Source organism: Lissotriton vulgaris, chromosome 5 (assembly GCF_964263255.1).
Source record: "Lissotriton vulgaris chromosome 5, aLisVul1.2, whole genome shotgun sequence".
In the NCBI taxonomy this organism is placed as follows: domain Eukaryota; kingdom Metazoa; phylum Chordata; class Amphibia; order Caudata; family Salamandridae; genus Lissotriton; species Lissotriton vulgaris.
This window is the reverse complement of record NC_141693.1, coordinates 1,152,546,808-1,152,562,816: the sequence shown is the minus strand read 5'-3', so window position 1 is coordinate 1,152,562,816 and position 16,009 is coordinate 1,152,546,808. Positions and strand designations below refer to the sequence as shown.

The following is a 16,009-nucleotide window of genomic DNA, read 5'->3' as shown; positions in this document are numbered from 1 at the left end:
CTGTTTTATGTACATATCTTTTATCATTTTTTTATTAACCTATATTTTAGGCTTATTTTGTACTGTGTGATGCTTTTATGGATGCTCATTGCTTCCCAATAAAGTTTATTGAATGTCATTGAAAATTGCAATGGAGACTACACAACTAAAGGTCAGAAGGGCAGCTTCAATGTGACATATGTGAGATGTCACTGGATTGAGAGGAGGCGATTCTTCTGTGGTTGCTTGGACAGAAAGATCTTGAGTTGTCTGCCCCAGGATATTGTGGTGAGAGTTTATGTTGTTGCATCTGTGATTACAGAATATTCAGTAGTGTTAGAGGTAATGTTCATGGATGAATCCTTCGAAGAATTTGGATTGGTGTGCATGGTGGGCTCTTCAGGAGTTTGATTGTTGATTGAGATGAAACTGGTACTAAGAGATGTAATGTCCCTGGGAGGAGAGTCCATATGGTGAGGAGATTGGGTGGAATGGAAGAGAGTGGATTTAGGGGTGTGATAGTAAGTATAGAACTTAATCATGGTACGGGTATTAACATTCTTAGCCATGTTAGTAACTTTTAGGGCATATTACAATGTGACGAAGATAAGGAAGGTCATGTTCGAGGATTGAATCATGCTCATCTCATTTTCATTCAGGGTAATGTGTAGCTAAGCACATTAGGGAAGCTGAGGTATTCGTTTTTTTCTTTGCTTTTGCGTTGTGTTTTTTGTCACTACATTCCCTCCCCTCCACACCCTGTTAATGGCTTCCTTTCTTCTGTTCATGTTGCAGCAGACAGAGCACTGAAGTTTTCCAGGTCCATGCTTAAGTCATTCATCCAGTTCTGGTTTCTACTTTGTGTTGTGACATGTGTAGTCAGGGGTGTGACATTTTATAAAATATCTACTTGTCCATGGGGTAGTTTGCTTCATAAATCTATTTGTCCTGTAATAAAAATTACTCGTCCCTTTGGCGGCGTGCAGTGCGGCGACAAATTTTGGCAGCAGTCTCATTTTATGAGCTCTGATATAGCCTCTATGATTATGCCAGGACTCATACCATAGTAGTGTTTGAATACTTCCAAACTCCTTATGTTGTCACATTTCCGCAGATCTACATACTGGGGCTGAAGGTAGTGGTAAGCAATAGTCCCAGGGTTAGATGTCCTTTGGGTCTTTGGGAACTTACTAACTTGCATGTTTTAAAGGTTTTCAACAACTCTTCTCTAATCTTTTCCCATACTGAGAAATGTTGGAAATTTACTCCTGACAATGGCAAGTGTAAACCTTCTTCCAGAGTTGGGAAAAAAAGTGACTGGAGGGAAAGTGAACTTGCAAACACTCAGATTCTCCCATGAGCAAACCTACGCATGCATATTTGCTCATGCTAAAATGCAGTTCACAAATATTTTCTAGGACTACACTTTCTTGTTCTACTTCTGTATATTCTTTGGAATTCATGAAAGCCGCATAGCTGCACTCAATACAAGGACATATACCATGGGTGCATTTTGAGGACTTCTATAATAATTGGGCCCCTAATTTGGTCTGGCATTGACCATGACCTTTTGCGTTTATTTAAGTTCTCTCTCAGCTGCCTTCACTGTGACAGCATTCTGCTATTTCACAAGGAGCATATTGGCACACAAAGTTGTTTTGTTCAGTGCCAGTAACTACTGTGGCAGTGTGTGATTTTTGAGACCACAAACAGCTTTTGACAATGTTTGTTATAATGGTGAGGTCCCCGTCAGCTCCCACACCAATAAGGTTTTACAAAAACCATGCCAAAATAAGTCACACATTGACAAAACTAAAAAGCTGACCACCAATTTTAGCCCTACTGGCTTTGCCAATGCTTGTTTATTTGTGTTTTCCATAATTTTATTGAAACTAGTTACACCGGTTTTCCATTATGAATATTTTTGGGAAATACTAGCATGCAGCAACACTTGTTACTAAATTATGCTGCAAAGAAATGGTACCGGTAATTTTACAGTAGTTTAATTAAATATTTGTTTTCCTGCATACATTTTTTATCCTCATTTTCTTTTGAAAGCAAAGAATCATCATCAATCTTGCTTTCAAGCTTCTGCAAATATTTGCATCAAATCAGAGAGAATTCTGGGAGCATTATACATAGCCTCATATTGCTAACCTTTAAAAACCTGGGCACACATTTTTATCCTGGAACCACTGTCAGTAGTGCAGTCAGAGCTTACAACATTTATTTGAAGCGCTCACCCTAATAATAAAGAGTTTCAATTAATGAACCATAAATACAAGTTTGATCAGCATTAACATATAGACAGAAACATTACGTTAACTGCAGACAATGGCATTCCCTGATCCATAATGTGGGACTGCAAACTTGCAGCCAAAGTGTTTGTGCTGCAGGGGTTAGGCTTACTTGTCCCAAGGACAAAATACACATAACAACTTGTTGCCTTTGACCCCAAACAATCTGTCCTTGGCGTTGGGCTATAGGAATTCCACATTCCTGACTGTTGTTCTGATTTTGTAATGGGATAAACATGTCTTCAAGTCTGATAATTCAAATCTAAACTCTGGACTGGACGAGCTACTCGTGCATGGGCCTGGGAAACCTTAGAGTTTTGTCAACGCACAAAGTTCCATCTGTGGAATCAAATATGGCAATGTACACTCATAGTTCACTTTTTGGGCATCTCGGTTCACCTTTGATGCACAAGAAGTTTATGCACAAAGTCCTAATTGAATTTGTGCCACAGTCAGGAGTAGCCCTGGGCGGTGACCGCTGCTCCATTTGCATATTTTCCTGCGCTCCGCCAAGCACACAGAGTCCCGAAAAACTCTGTAACGCGTAGCGGAGTTTTTTCCTTTCTCGCCAACGTCAAGTTAGCTTGTGCGATTGAGGAAAATCCAACTCCAGGCGAGATTTCCCAACACCGACCATCATATTTCTCAACGCCGGCATTCGCGGATGGTAGCGACCGTTCAATTTGAGAAACCTTCTGTTCGCGTTGAGAAAGCTGCCACTCTGGTAGAAAATCTACTCGAGCGGCAAGAAAAGAAGCAGTGCTATCTTGCACTTCGCATGGTGCAGTTCGAGCTTATTTTACAGCGCCGGACAAACACCCAGCTCTAAAACTCAATGCTCACGGCATGACCAAATGTGCTTCAGCACTTGCAGAACTCCGCGAAACTCAGCTGAGTTTTTTGGGCACTCCTTGGAGTTCCACGTAGCAGAACTCAACAAACTCCTCCCAGGCCTAGTCAGGAGTACTGGATGGCTTTCTTGGAACAGCAGAGTTGAAGGTGGGAGCCCTAGGTGCCACTTAACTTTATTCACCTTTACCCTAGATCATGGTCTTCAAACTGTGGGGTGCAGTCCCCTGGGGCTGTGGATGTGTTCCAAGGGGGGGGCACGGATGGGTCTGTGATTACATTGAAATGAAGATAGCCACAAACGTACCTTTCGTACTTCCAGGCAATCTTCATTTGCGTGCAGCAGTTAAAGGGCATACAAAAATGAGTGTGGACGGTAGTACTGAGTGACATGGGTCAGGCTCAGTGAGTGTAAAGACGGGGTTAAAGACACGGCTAAAAACAAAAAAAAGTCTGCGTTTTTTGTTTTATTTTCATCTTCTCGTAACTGCATAATGAAACACGCACACCCCTCAAAGGAAAAATAAATGTGAGTTAAACTAATCAAAGGGAAATGCACTCTTTTACCTTATGAAACCTCAGTTGGCTAATATGACCACTGCAGATGTTTTTGTGTGTGACCAGAGGCTCACAGAGTTAAATCCTGATTGTTGCAATGAGGAATAGTTGCTTGTTTATAGTGCTACAACGTTCCAGTCTGTGGCAGAAAGCACTGTGAATGTAATTCTTTTAAAATTGATTACACTTTATAAAACAGGCTGTTGCAAAATACTATTTAAGATTAAAACAGGCTGTTGCAAAATACTATTTAGGATTAAATACGTGCTTTAAAAATATACATTAGAATGATAAGCATTCAGACTATATCTAGTGTAAATATGTTTATATGTGTCCATTAAATGGGTGCACTAATTTTAATAGATGCATATATTACCTTTCAAAAAGAATAAATACTTGTCACCATAAAACCGAGTGCCTCCATTAATTAAAACCTTCCCTGGCTCCAAAGCAGCCTTTATATTTGGTGATTAACCATTGCACACATTTACATTTGTTTCAGTTAGCAGGCACCTTGGTGAGGAGACATGTTTCTTTTTTAGTTATTTACTACCTGTTTCACAACACAGCCCTCCACCCCCACTGGACCCCAGTTATGGCTGTCTTACTATAAAAAGAGAATATGGGATGCATTTTCCTTGCTAGCATTAGGCTCCAGTTCACCATTGTTGCGCACAGAACATGGTTCAAGCTACAGGAGAAGAGGGGTCTAGGTATGCTTTTTTAAATTTTTTACACAAAGCGGCAGAAAGCTTGCTTTGGACATCTGTTCTAGAAGTAATGGCCCTGCTGAGTGGGCAGAGTTGACACCCTGCTTTGCAGAGCTGTAGGTATCATTGGTGCTGCATGTGCCACAGTTTCTTTGAGCCTTGGAGAAGTAGCCAGAGGGAGGAGTAAAATAAGCAGAGGAGACACATTGATTTGGCATCAAAGAGTTGAGAGGGAGCGGTATGATGGGAGGGTGAGGGACGGTGTGAAATGGGAGCCCATGTTGTTAACAAAGGTCTGAGGCGGCCGTAGCTATCATTAGTGAAACAAGTGCAGTGACACTTTTGCCCAGTGGCCCCCTACATCATGATTATGCATGGTTTACAATGAAAAGTGGGCATGGGGCTCAATTTCCTTGCTAGCATTAGGGCAGGTGGCACCCTTGTCACACAAAAGAGGGACAGCCTGCAGTAGCTCATTTTCTTTCGGAAATAGACTAGACTTGTTCTGATAGTAAAGTGATGGTCAGACATGGTGGGGAAGGAGTAAAAGAAGAGGAGACAGCCTGCTCCTCAGTGGTACAGCCATCATTAGTGCAGCAGGTGGGGTGCATTGGGGCCCACATCACCCCAATTATTGGTCACTTCTGTTCTTGTTTGATGTTGTTTCTTTTTGTTATAAGTCCCACATTTAGGGGCTCATTACAATGGCGGAGGGGGCGCCACCGCCAGCGGTGCAGTGGCGGGCCCTAGTGGCGGTAACCGAGGTACAAGAAATCAGTAGATAAAAATGTGACAAACAAGAAAAGGGGGCATGGTAGAAACACCCCCAGGCCTGCTCAGGGGTCCCACAAGAACATCAAGGGCCAAAAAAAGCATTTCTTTTTTAAAATCGTCCGAATTTGCGCTCGGTGCGCAAATCCGGCCTAAAAAAACAAAGAGCGGACTCCCACGCTTTCGTTGTAATTAAGCCCCCAGGTGGGCCAGGTCCTGGGGCAATGCCCAATTATATAGCAGAGGCCCCCACAGCCCCGGGGACCGCAAGCTTCCCGGGGTGTATGTACATAAAATAAAATGCGTGAGAGGCTCCTGCCACCCCATGCTGACCCGCAGACCGCCACCTCCCCGGGCTATGACAATTAAACGCGGGGGCACGTGGCACCCTCCGCACCACCAGGGACCGCCACCTCCCTGTGGCTCTGATTTAAAAAAAAAAGTGTGGGGGGGCTTGAGCCCCCCCCACGCGCCCCAGGGACCACCACCTCCCTGGGGTACTAATTGTTTACATACAGAGTCTATTGCGGACCCCCTGGCTATGGGGGCCACCACCTCCCCAGGGCTGTTGAAATGTAGTGAGCGGGACCACGTGGCCTACCTCCTGGAGCTCACCGTCCCCAACGCTAAGGACTGGACCCGGGGGATGTGGTCCTCAGGGCCAGAAGTGGCCCGGAGGAGGTTCTATGCGGCCCCCTCCCTTTCTTTAAGAAAAAAGAATAGCCAGGTTGGGGTTCATAGGGCTGAAATTGTCCTGGGGAGGTGGGGAGCGTGGCCCCCCTCCCCAATATAAAAATATTTTTTTTAAATGGCCAAGCCCAGGGGTATTGGGTCCCTGGGGATAATAGTGACCCAGGGAACTGGGGCCACGCGGCCCCCCTTTCCTATCAATATGTTTTTTTTAAAGAGGTCATGCCCCAGGGGATGGTGTTCCCTGGGAAAAAAGGGGCCCAGGGAAGGGGGGGGCCACGCAGTCCCCCCTTCCCTATAATTATATATACAAAAAAGACCGGGGCATGGGGTCCTCGAGGCCGAAATCGGCCTCGGGAGAGGGGGTGCACGGCCCTGTTCCCGTTTAAAACAAAAAAATTAAAAAAGGTCAGTCCCTGGGAGATGTGGTCCCCAGGGCCCCACAAATACTGAAAGAAGGGGGTCCACACAGCCCCCCTTCTAAAAATGTTAAAAAACTAAAGCCGCATCTCGCCGGAGGCCCACCCCCTCCTTGCAGCACTCTGCAACCGCGCCCCCTAGCGCGTTATAACTTGGGGAATTAAGTTCCCTTGAATACTAAGGGTCCCTGGGCGCCACACAGTTGGATTGCAGGGAGGTGGTCCGAGGCTGCTCCCCATTCTACACCACTCTGCAAACACGCCTCTTGGTGCACTGCTGGTGGGGCGATAAGATCCTCTTGTGTCCTGAGGACTTTCCTGACGGTTTCTGTACCTTTCCTACCTGTTTCTGTACCTCTGTTGCATCTTTCTGTACCTCTATTGCCTCTTTCGGCACTTCTCTTGCTCTTTCTGCACCCTTCATGCCTCTTTCAGCACCTCTGTTGGTTCTTTCTGCAGCTCTCTTGCCTCTTTCTGCATCTCAGTTTCCTCTTGCAGCACCTCTGCTGCTTTTTTTACAGATCTCTTGCCTCTTTCTGCACCCCTGGTGATACTTCTGACCCAGCCGGGCCTGTGACCTTGGCAGAAAATTAACAGGGAAGTGACTTTCACACCCTGTATTCCGTAGCGGAAGATCACAATAATGTGTAGCGGTAAAAATTATAGTTGACGAGTGGAGCAATCTTCCAAAGTGTAGGTGACGTGATGAACAATCTTAGTATAATCTAGTTCAGTTCTAAGATGGCATCAAGCAGAATCAAAACCTGGAATCGGGTCCGTACTCAATAAGTTGGAAGCCAAAATGCTGAAAATCTGGCGAGTGCGAGTGCAGTAAAGAAGCGTACTCCCGGGTCGCCGTGTTCCTGTATACAGTTAATTTTCTGCCAAGGTCACGGGCCCGGCTGGGTCGGAAGTATCACCAGCTGAGCGACCTGCTGGATCTGATACAGCCACATATAGCCCTGAGGATTCGCTTATGCGATGAAACACGTGTCAGCTGGCTGTCTAACACAATAAAGTACTCCATCGGGCTACACTCCCACTGGAGATTCCTACAATTTTCTGTGGCTCTGTTTTTTTGTACATTGTTTCATAATTGTTACATAACGTGTTATTTACTGTTTGTGAGTGCATAGGGTACCCCCGCATTTTCCTATGGTTGGTAGTTCTCTCTACTAGCTGTTGAGTGGTTCCAAGGGTTTTTCACTCACCCAGTTGCACCACCTCCACACAGTGCGCGAAATACCGGTGCGTTCCACATTTGGCAGTGCACCCTTTGCGTTCTGACATCAAAAGCCTTTCCGGATTTTTCCTCTTTCTGCACCCCTGTTACCTGTTTCTGCACCTTTCATGCCTGTGTCTGGAACTCTCATGCCTGTTACTGCATCTCTCTTGCCTCTTTCTGTACCTCTGTTGCCTCTTTCTGCACTTCTCTTGCTCTTACTGCGCCCTTCACACCTCTTTCAGCACCTCTGCTGATTCTTTCTGCACTGCTCTTCCTTCTTTCTGCACCACTCTTGCCGCCTTCTGCACCCCTGTTCCGTTTCTGCAACTTTCCTGCCTGTTTCTGTACCTTTCCTGCCTGTTTATGTACCTCTCTTGCCTCTGTCTGTAACTTTGTTGCCTCTTTCTGCACTTCTCTTGCTCTTTTTGCACCTTTCACGCCTCTTTCAGCACCTCTGTTGGTTCTTTCTGCAGCTCTCTAGCCTCTTTATGCACCTCACTTGCCTCTTTCAGCACCTCTGCTGCTTTTTTCTACAGATCTCTTGCCTCTTTCTGTACCCCTCTTTTCTCTTTTTGTACTTCTCTTGCCTCTTTCTGCACCCCTGTTCCCTTTTCTGCACCTTACATGCTGGTGTTTGCACCTCTCATGCCTGCTTCTGCATCTCTGTTGCCTCTTTCTATACCTCTGTTGCCTCTTTCTGCACTTCTCTTGCTCTTTCAGCACGTCTGCTGATTCTTTCTGCACTGCTCTTGCTCTTTTTTGCACCACTTGGCCTCCTTCTGCACCTCTGTCGCTTCTTTCTGCACTTCTCTTGGTTCTTTCTGCACTTCCCTTGCCTCTTTATGTACCCTTTGTGCCTCCTTGAGCACCTCTGTTGCTTCTTTCTACACTTTTATTCCTTCTTTCTGCACCACTCTTGCCTCTCTCTGCACCCTGGTTCACTTTCTGCAACTTTCCTGCCTATTTCTGTACCTTACCTGCCTGTTTCTGTACCTCTCTTGCCTCTTTCTGTACCTCTGTTGCCTCTTCCGACACTTCTCTTGCTCTTTCTGCACCATTCATGCCTCTTTAAGCGCATCTGTTAGTTCTTTCTGCACTGCTCTTTCTTCTTTCTGCACCTCACTTGCCTCTTTCTGCACTTCTCTTGCTTCTTTCTACCCCTTTCTTGCTTCTGACAGCAATTCTCTTGCCTCTTTCTGCCCTTTTCTTTCTTTTTTCTGCACCCCTCCTGCCTCTTTCTGTACCTCTCTTGCCTCTTTCGAAGGAAGCCAAAACCTACCTTATGGGTAAATTCACCACTGAGACCCTGTTTAACGTCTGGCTTTGACCTCCCCACTGACTACCTAGTTTTCCCCCCAAGATACCTAGGGCCCTGTTTTTGTGTAATTGTAAATATAATTTGTACATACGTGTCCTCTACCCATCATATTTCCAGCACTGTGTGAATATTATGTGATGCTTAACCTTTGTATAACTCTATGACCCTTGCAAAGCGCTCTGATACCCTAAAGGGCCAAGTTTTGCTCTATAAAACACGAAATAAATAAAAAAAAAATATAGATATAAAAAAATTCTTTAACCGCGTGTGTCCATGTTTTAAAGGTAGCCAGAGCGTGTCCCTGCCTCCTCTCCGCTGCAGAAGCTATTCTTTCTCTGTTTATTTATTTGCTTAACTAGTTTCGGATTCAGGTCAAAGGTCAGCACATCAACAGTTTTAGGTGTGTTGAAGTAGAGCAGTGCTTTCACTTGTTGCTGAGCTGTTTAGTGTGCCTTAGGTTCTGATGATCAGGTCAGTTTAGTGTACACTGTGCGGCCACATCATGGTCCGTGGGGGTTGGAAGTAAAAGCTGCACCTGCTTTTGCGTGCACTGACGCGCACTCTGCATATCTGATCGTAAATGCACACAAAGTCGTTTCTAGGTGTCCTGCGTCTCTCCTTTGAATATATGATGTTTACCTTCTAGAGCTGCAACACACGATCCAGCAAGTAGTGCTGGAAATGGGTGAGGTATGCGGACTGACAATCAGTTTATGCATCTTGTTTTTTAAAAAAAAAAACATTGTCCCTATGCACAAGTGTAACACCAAAGCTGTCCTGGCTTATTTAGTGACTCATAGCATTTTTAAAATATCTTATGAGGATAATGCTCCTGCTGCAGAGAACATTGATTACCCTAAAAGTTCCAGCATATAATAAAAGTAAATTGGGTTTTATTCATGGACTTGATTTGGTGATTTGTGTGCACTGCGCTGTGTGGTCACAGGCTTGACTCGTCAAGCATAGAGGGTCAATGTGCCTATGCAAAGCACAGCACATAGCGTGCAGGTCACAGATTTGCCCCACACGACGAATGTGACAGCAAGTCTGTTCTTGCTTCCTTGTTTATAGCCTGCATTTTAAAACGACTTAGGAGGATAATGCACCTGCTGGAGAGATCATTGCATACCGCAAAAATTTCAGGGTACAATCATGGTACATATTGCGCACAAATCACTCTAACAAGTGCATTAACCAAAAGGAGCTATTGTACAATCGTGGTACAATAGCTCCTTTTGGTAACAGCACTTGTTAGAGGGATTTGTGCGCAGTATAATAACAGGTTTGACTCATCAAGCTTAGAGACGTAATGTGCCTACTATAACGCACTGAGCATAACTAACAGGTCACAAATGTGTATTTTATGAAGATAGCTCAGTGGGTTACAGCTCAGGTTTCAGAAATCCTTGTGTTTGTTCAGGGTTTGAAACACTGATTGGTGTATGCCACAGCCAGTAATTGCCAGATGCAATGAAGTTTGTAAAATGTGAGCAAGTCAAACCTTCAGAAATGTAATTCAGGAAAAAAGTACGGGATATAGTGTTATATGCAGATTTCGGTGAGCAATAGCGCTATCTTGCAGCTTAAGAGGGATGAGTTGAATCCCCCCGAGGTTCTAGCCATCCTCAAAATATTGAAGAATAATTTGAAGGCCTGAGCGGAAAACCGATTCTTTGTTTTTGTCTATAATAAAGAATTACCTCACATGCCTGAGTCTTATATTAAGCACACGTATGCAGAGTCATTGTGTAAAGTTTGTGGAGTGTTGTAGAAAATAGCTGGAAAGCGTGGCTTGACTTATTTTGCCTCAGGTACCATCATAAGTGGCATGTGGGCAGAGTCTAGTTGCAACTGTCCCTAATGCCAGATGTCAAATGTTGCTTTATGTGTATACGTCTGCCAGTTTTTAAATCTTTAAATACGCCCAGCTACATGTGAATGTTTGCTCGGTACTGTTATTTAACATACAAACCACCAACCCTTGTTTAAACTGTACACTTGTTGGTTATCTATTTACTTGCCTTTGTATAATTGCTAGAGCACCTCGTATGTGTCCTTAAAACAGAGCCTTTATCCTAAATTTCGACCAGTGGTCCTGAATTTTTGCAGTCACTGCCCAGATTGTGCCTCCATGCCAGGTAGTCACCCGAGTTGGTACCGCTGGCTACTTCTATTTGACCTCTTGTGTCCCACCCTCGTGTCCTCATTTCTTTTCTGTGTGCAGGAGGGCCCACTTTGAGAGCAGACAGACGCTCCTCTGGTGAAGCCTGAGCCTGCCTGATGGTGAGACACTGCAGGTCAGAATGGCACCATTGTGTCCGGCAGAGCCGGGCTGTGTTTGCAGATCAGTGAGTGGGTCGCCTGTGCCCGGCACACCCAGTCAAGCTTGTCGCGCGAGCTTGATATATTCCGATGATACACCACTTAAGGCCGGCCAACAAAAGGCCACTGGCCTCCCACTCTAGCTTGTTAGTCGCGTGCGGGTGGACGGGGTTGGGGATTTGCAGCCATCACTCTGCGAAATGCAGCCATAGATTCTTGCTAAGATTGCTGCCGTCTCCTAAAACAGTGATTACTTCTTTTTTCATGAAGATGCGCGCCCTTCTTGTCTCCGCCGTGAATGCGCCTCTTTCTAACATGTAACCTCTCCTACCCATGTGCAGCTGAACAAGGAGAACAAGACCCTGAAGCGCATTAGCATGCTCTACATGGCCAAGCTGGGACCAGACATCATCACCGAGATCAAGATCGACGACGACTACCCCTCCGCCGACGCCCCCGACGCTCCGTGCACCGCCATTGGCTGCCAGCGGCAGATGAAAGGTGGGTGTTTACGGCCAACCTGTGGCACCATCTTTAAATACGGGAACCGCAAAGTGAGGGTGGCCCCCTCCTGTCTTAGTGTAATCAAAAACGAACATGTAAATATGTTAAAGAAGAGATTTAATACCAGCATGCTCACATGTGCTACTTTTTGGTTTGTATAGACATACCTTAATGTTTAGAAAGCAAGAAACTGAAATGCCCTAACGCTGAATGTTATGAATTCGAAGCGACAGCGATGGGGCCTGCAGAGGATGCGGCTCAGCTGCAGGACGGACAGGTGGAGGGGTTCTTATGTTCAGATAAGGCGCCTGAGGGGAGGTGGGAGGCGAGGGGGCCTGGGAGTAACACTGGAGACATTTACAAACATGCAGCTAAATACACAGACCCACCTGTCCCAGTTTAATCAGCAAAAGTATAATGTGAGACACGCCCACGTATATATGACTCTGACCTTCGTGTGAAAACAAATAGAGAGCTGAAGGGCACACAGTCTGTGCTATTACACATGGCACTGAAGTGGACAGACTACACTGGCAATATGCCCCGTGACCTATAATGTAGGCGGTGTGAGGTTCAGTGGTGCCCGCTGTCCAAGCTGGGCCTTGCGTATCACACCTTGCCTTTGCGGGCACCTGGAGTCCGTGATTTTGTGGCCCTGGGCGAGAGTCATGATCTGAGTAGGGCGGGGGAGGACAGGGCCTCTTGACGCTTACTTCTGTGTCAATGAGGACATTTTAGTTACAGTGTTATTCCTCATATCGTTTTACTTTTTGTATGTATGTTCGATTTCCATTTGACGAGGGCCAAGATAAGTAGCTCGTACATCATGTATACATGTTTACGCATGAGAGCATCTCGTTTTCGTAACATTTATGATGTGATCCGAATCCAGTCGGTCAACACTGTGGTTTGACACTAATGGAAAATACCTTCCTCACATAGTTCTCCGTTTAACTCTGCCCATGCAGCCAGAGGCCACACAAGGACTGTCCTCCGAGTCTGGGCAGTGGTCGGGCCGCTTTCCTGCTAGGTGGGATCCATACCTAGTTTTAAAATTGACACACGCGTGGCTTTTGTTTCAAGGCACATCAAAACTCCTTCTTTCGGGAGCGCTAGTACAATATAAAGAAACATAGCTTCTTCCCGCTCTCGTTTTATTGAAAAAGATTATGCAAATTAAATTGATTTTTTCGAGATCCTCGGTATGTTGGCGGCAACCAACTGCATCCCAGAGCGATGTTGAAGCTGGTAGCACTCTTTCTACTTGCTGTAGCAATATCACCATAGCCATAGGCAGTCAAAACCATATGGTGTCCAGGCCACAAGTCCTAAAAAAAGAAGTGTGGGACTAACCAAGTTAGGCAGTATAGAAGTGACATCATGGCGCGTGACATCTCAGTGTGTGATATTCCTGCGCATGACATCACACATGGCTTCGCAGGTTGCGGCATCACAGGAAGTGGCATCACAACTCATGATCTCACAGGAAGTGGCATCAGATCTTAGGAACAAGAACAAAAGATTCTCCTGGATACCTGTATTCATAAATCCAAGCTTCTCACACTCATCAATCTCATTCAATCAACCACCATTGATAGTCTGACCAAATTACATTTGTCTATCACACAAGTTTAGAAACATACACAGGTTTTTAATATTATATACTCTATTGATCACTTTCAAACAAATGTTTTCACATAAAATCATCACCCTCGGCTTGCAGGAGCAAACGTTTGCTCCTGAATGCAGTGGGTGCGAATTTCGTCCTTGTGTTTCTCAAAACCCAAGTGATTGTTGATGGGGTAGAATCGCTACCTTGCAAGATGGTGAAGGTTGCAAGAATTAAAAATAAGGGGCTACCACGTAGGGATCTATATTTGTGAGAGACCTCTTAACTCCATGACACTGGGTGGACTTCGCTTTGGTCAGACCTCTATGATTGTGAGCAGATGGTTTGAGACCCAGCTGACTTATATGAAGCACCGCATTCCCAACATTAGAAAAGGGGAAGCCCTTTTTATATGACCTTTGTGAATATCTTCATGAACAATGGGGTGCTTCATGTATGTATTCACCACACCTTCTGATCATGTAATGAATTGATCATTGGGGAAGTGATGTCATTTTGGTCCTGAGGAAGTTGGTTGAAATTTTGAGCTGCCGAAATGCGTCTAGAATTGATTGAAGCCACAATTTACAAAGCACTGGCTGTTTTATACATTTGAAATGGATGCATAGCTAACCAGTGATGTATTAAGTAGATTTGCCTGCTCACAAAGTCCAATTGTTTTATCTACAAATATTTCCCCCATATATCTTGTGTGAACAGAGTCATTTTAATGTTTTTAATGTGTGATGATTTTGGTGAAACATTTCTTTGAAAGTGATCAATAGAGTATGATATATTAAAAATCCATGTATGTACCTAAACCGGTGTGGTAGATTAATGTAATTTGGCCAGAAATCAATGGTGGTTGATTGAATGAGATTGAGGAGTGTGAGAAGCATTTTTAATGTAGGTATCCAGGGAAAATCTTATTTTCCTGTTCTTCTGAATCGTGTCTCCTTGTTGTTAGAGGGGTTACTCTCTTTTTTATTAATGTTATCTTTTTTTATTAAAATGATCAGATCACATGTTTAGTAGGTCTATCATGAGTAGATTTGAGCCATTACAAGATTCAGCATATGAGATTTTGTGTCAGGAGTATGTAAAAAAAGTAATGCAACCCTGTCGTAAAATCTGGAACTCAACATTCACATTTTTTTTAACTCTGCCACAAAGAATTTAGCAACAAGGAGAAATGTGGCATTAAATCTATTCTGCTCAATTGTTCGCAAAGTCTGCATTGTAAAATATTAATCAACCAATAAGGTATTTGTAAAGTGTGGCTTATCACCCGGGGAGTATCCAGGCATTGGGAACTGACGCTGGGTACTGACGGGTTAAGGCACCTGCTGTAGAGTTCTTTGTGTGCCCAGGACATCTCAGGAAATAATAATAATGGAAAGATAACACTGTATAATGTATAATACATTTGCTGGCGAGATCTCTGTTTTATCTAGTCCCAGTTTTGAATCAAAAAAGCATAGAGGGCTAATATGTCAGATTTTTATTTTTTTAGCTAGGTAAGTGGGTCAATGCTTTTAACACCAAGATCCTTTTGTTACTTGCAGTTCATAAATTCTAATCCTGTTAAAATAGCACAGTGAGCTATAGCTATGAAGGACACGTGACTTCACCTTGTAACTCTCAATGTCTTATGCAACCCATCCTGTGTATTGATTTACACACGCATGATTTATTGGCAATATATAACGTTTACAAGTGGTTTAAAGCACTCTGACACCCTACATCTGGATGAGTAGCACTATAAAAGAATGAAAACAAAATAGTGGTATTTAAATTGTCATTTGATTATCAACTGTGACAAACCAGCACATCTGACATTCTTATAGTGCGTGCATATCTCTTATATACAGGCACTGAACTAAATCAAAAGCATTCCTTTCTTGAGTACTTTTCGAAGTAATAACAAGCTGTGTGCCTTTGCTTCCCCTCCATTGTGTGAATCACATCCATGTCACTGCAAAACCTTCATCTTCATCATGCCTTTGAGCAGCAGTTATTCACTGCCCTCCAGGATCTAAGAAATTTGTTTTAAATGTCCCAGCAAGGTCGGGACGGGAGAGATTTTCACTAAAATCCCACTTTTAGTGACCACATAATGTGCACCAGTATTTGGAAAGAACAATGTGTTTCATATGTGGCAAGATTTTGGCTGTTGGACAGAAAGCATATTTGTGCAAGGAGGCTCTGCTTATCATCCTCTCTGGGGATGGCTGACGTACCTAGCAAGGTAAGTGTGATCGGTGCTGGATAGTTGGGTCTGATAAGGGTAACGATTAGTGCCTCTGAGGGATGTTGAATATGGGTCCCCACCATGGTGGTCATATATTTGTGTGTGTGAGGTGAGTATGTATCATCCTAGGTTTCCTAATGTTAGGGGCAGCCCTAGGATGTCAAATGGACCAAATAGGGTGTACCTCTTTGTAGGAGAAAAGGAACAATCCCAACAGTACGCAATACCATAAACTATAATATTTCATCACGCCGATAACCATGAAAGATCTGTTTTTAAACTTTATTTATCCTTCTTCCAGAACATTAAACACAACAAAATCTGTAACTTTGGATCGCCAAAGAACATTTTTACCTTTCAGTATGAGTGACACAATTTGGAGAACTGTAGATTAGTGACGACATATCACACTCAGATTCAAAAGTATCAGGCAGTCGCTCCCGTGAAGGATATGACAATGCTCATTAACACACAATATATTTGTTTCTACCAGAATAAGCTAATTTC

The 16,009-nt window shown here is 44.1% G+C and overlaps 1 protein-coding gene across 1 annotated transcript in view; it reads left to right on the top strand.

Annotated features, from left to right (window-relative positions):
* The window catches only part of SHTN1 (shootin 1), a 630,861-nt gene that overhangs the window by 340,407 nt on the left and 274,445 nt on the right, over window positions 1-16,009 (top strand). The window contains exon 5 of the mRNA XM_086922914.1: window positions 11,480-11,639. Within this exon, the coding sequence (XP_086779040.1) occupies window positions 11,480-11,639 (160 nt within the window). The remainder of the gene's footprint in view (window positions 1-11,479; window positions 11,640-16,009) is intronic.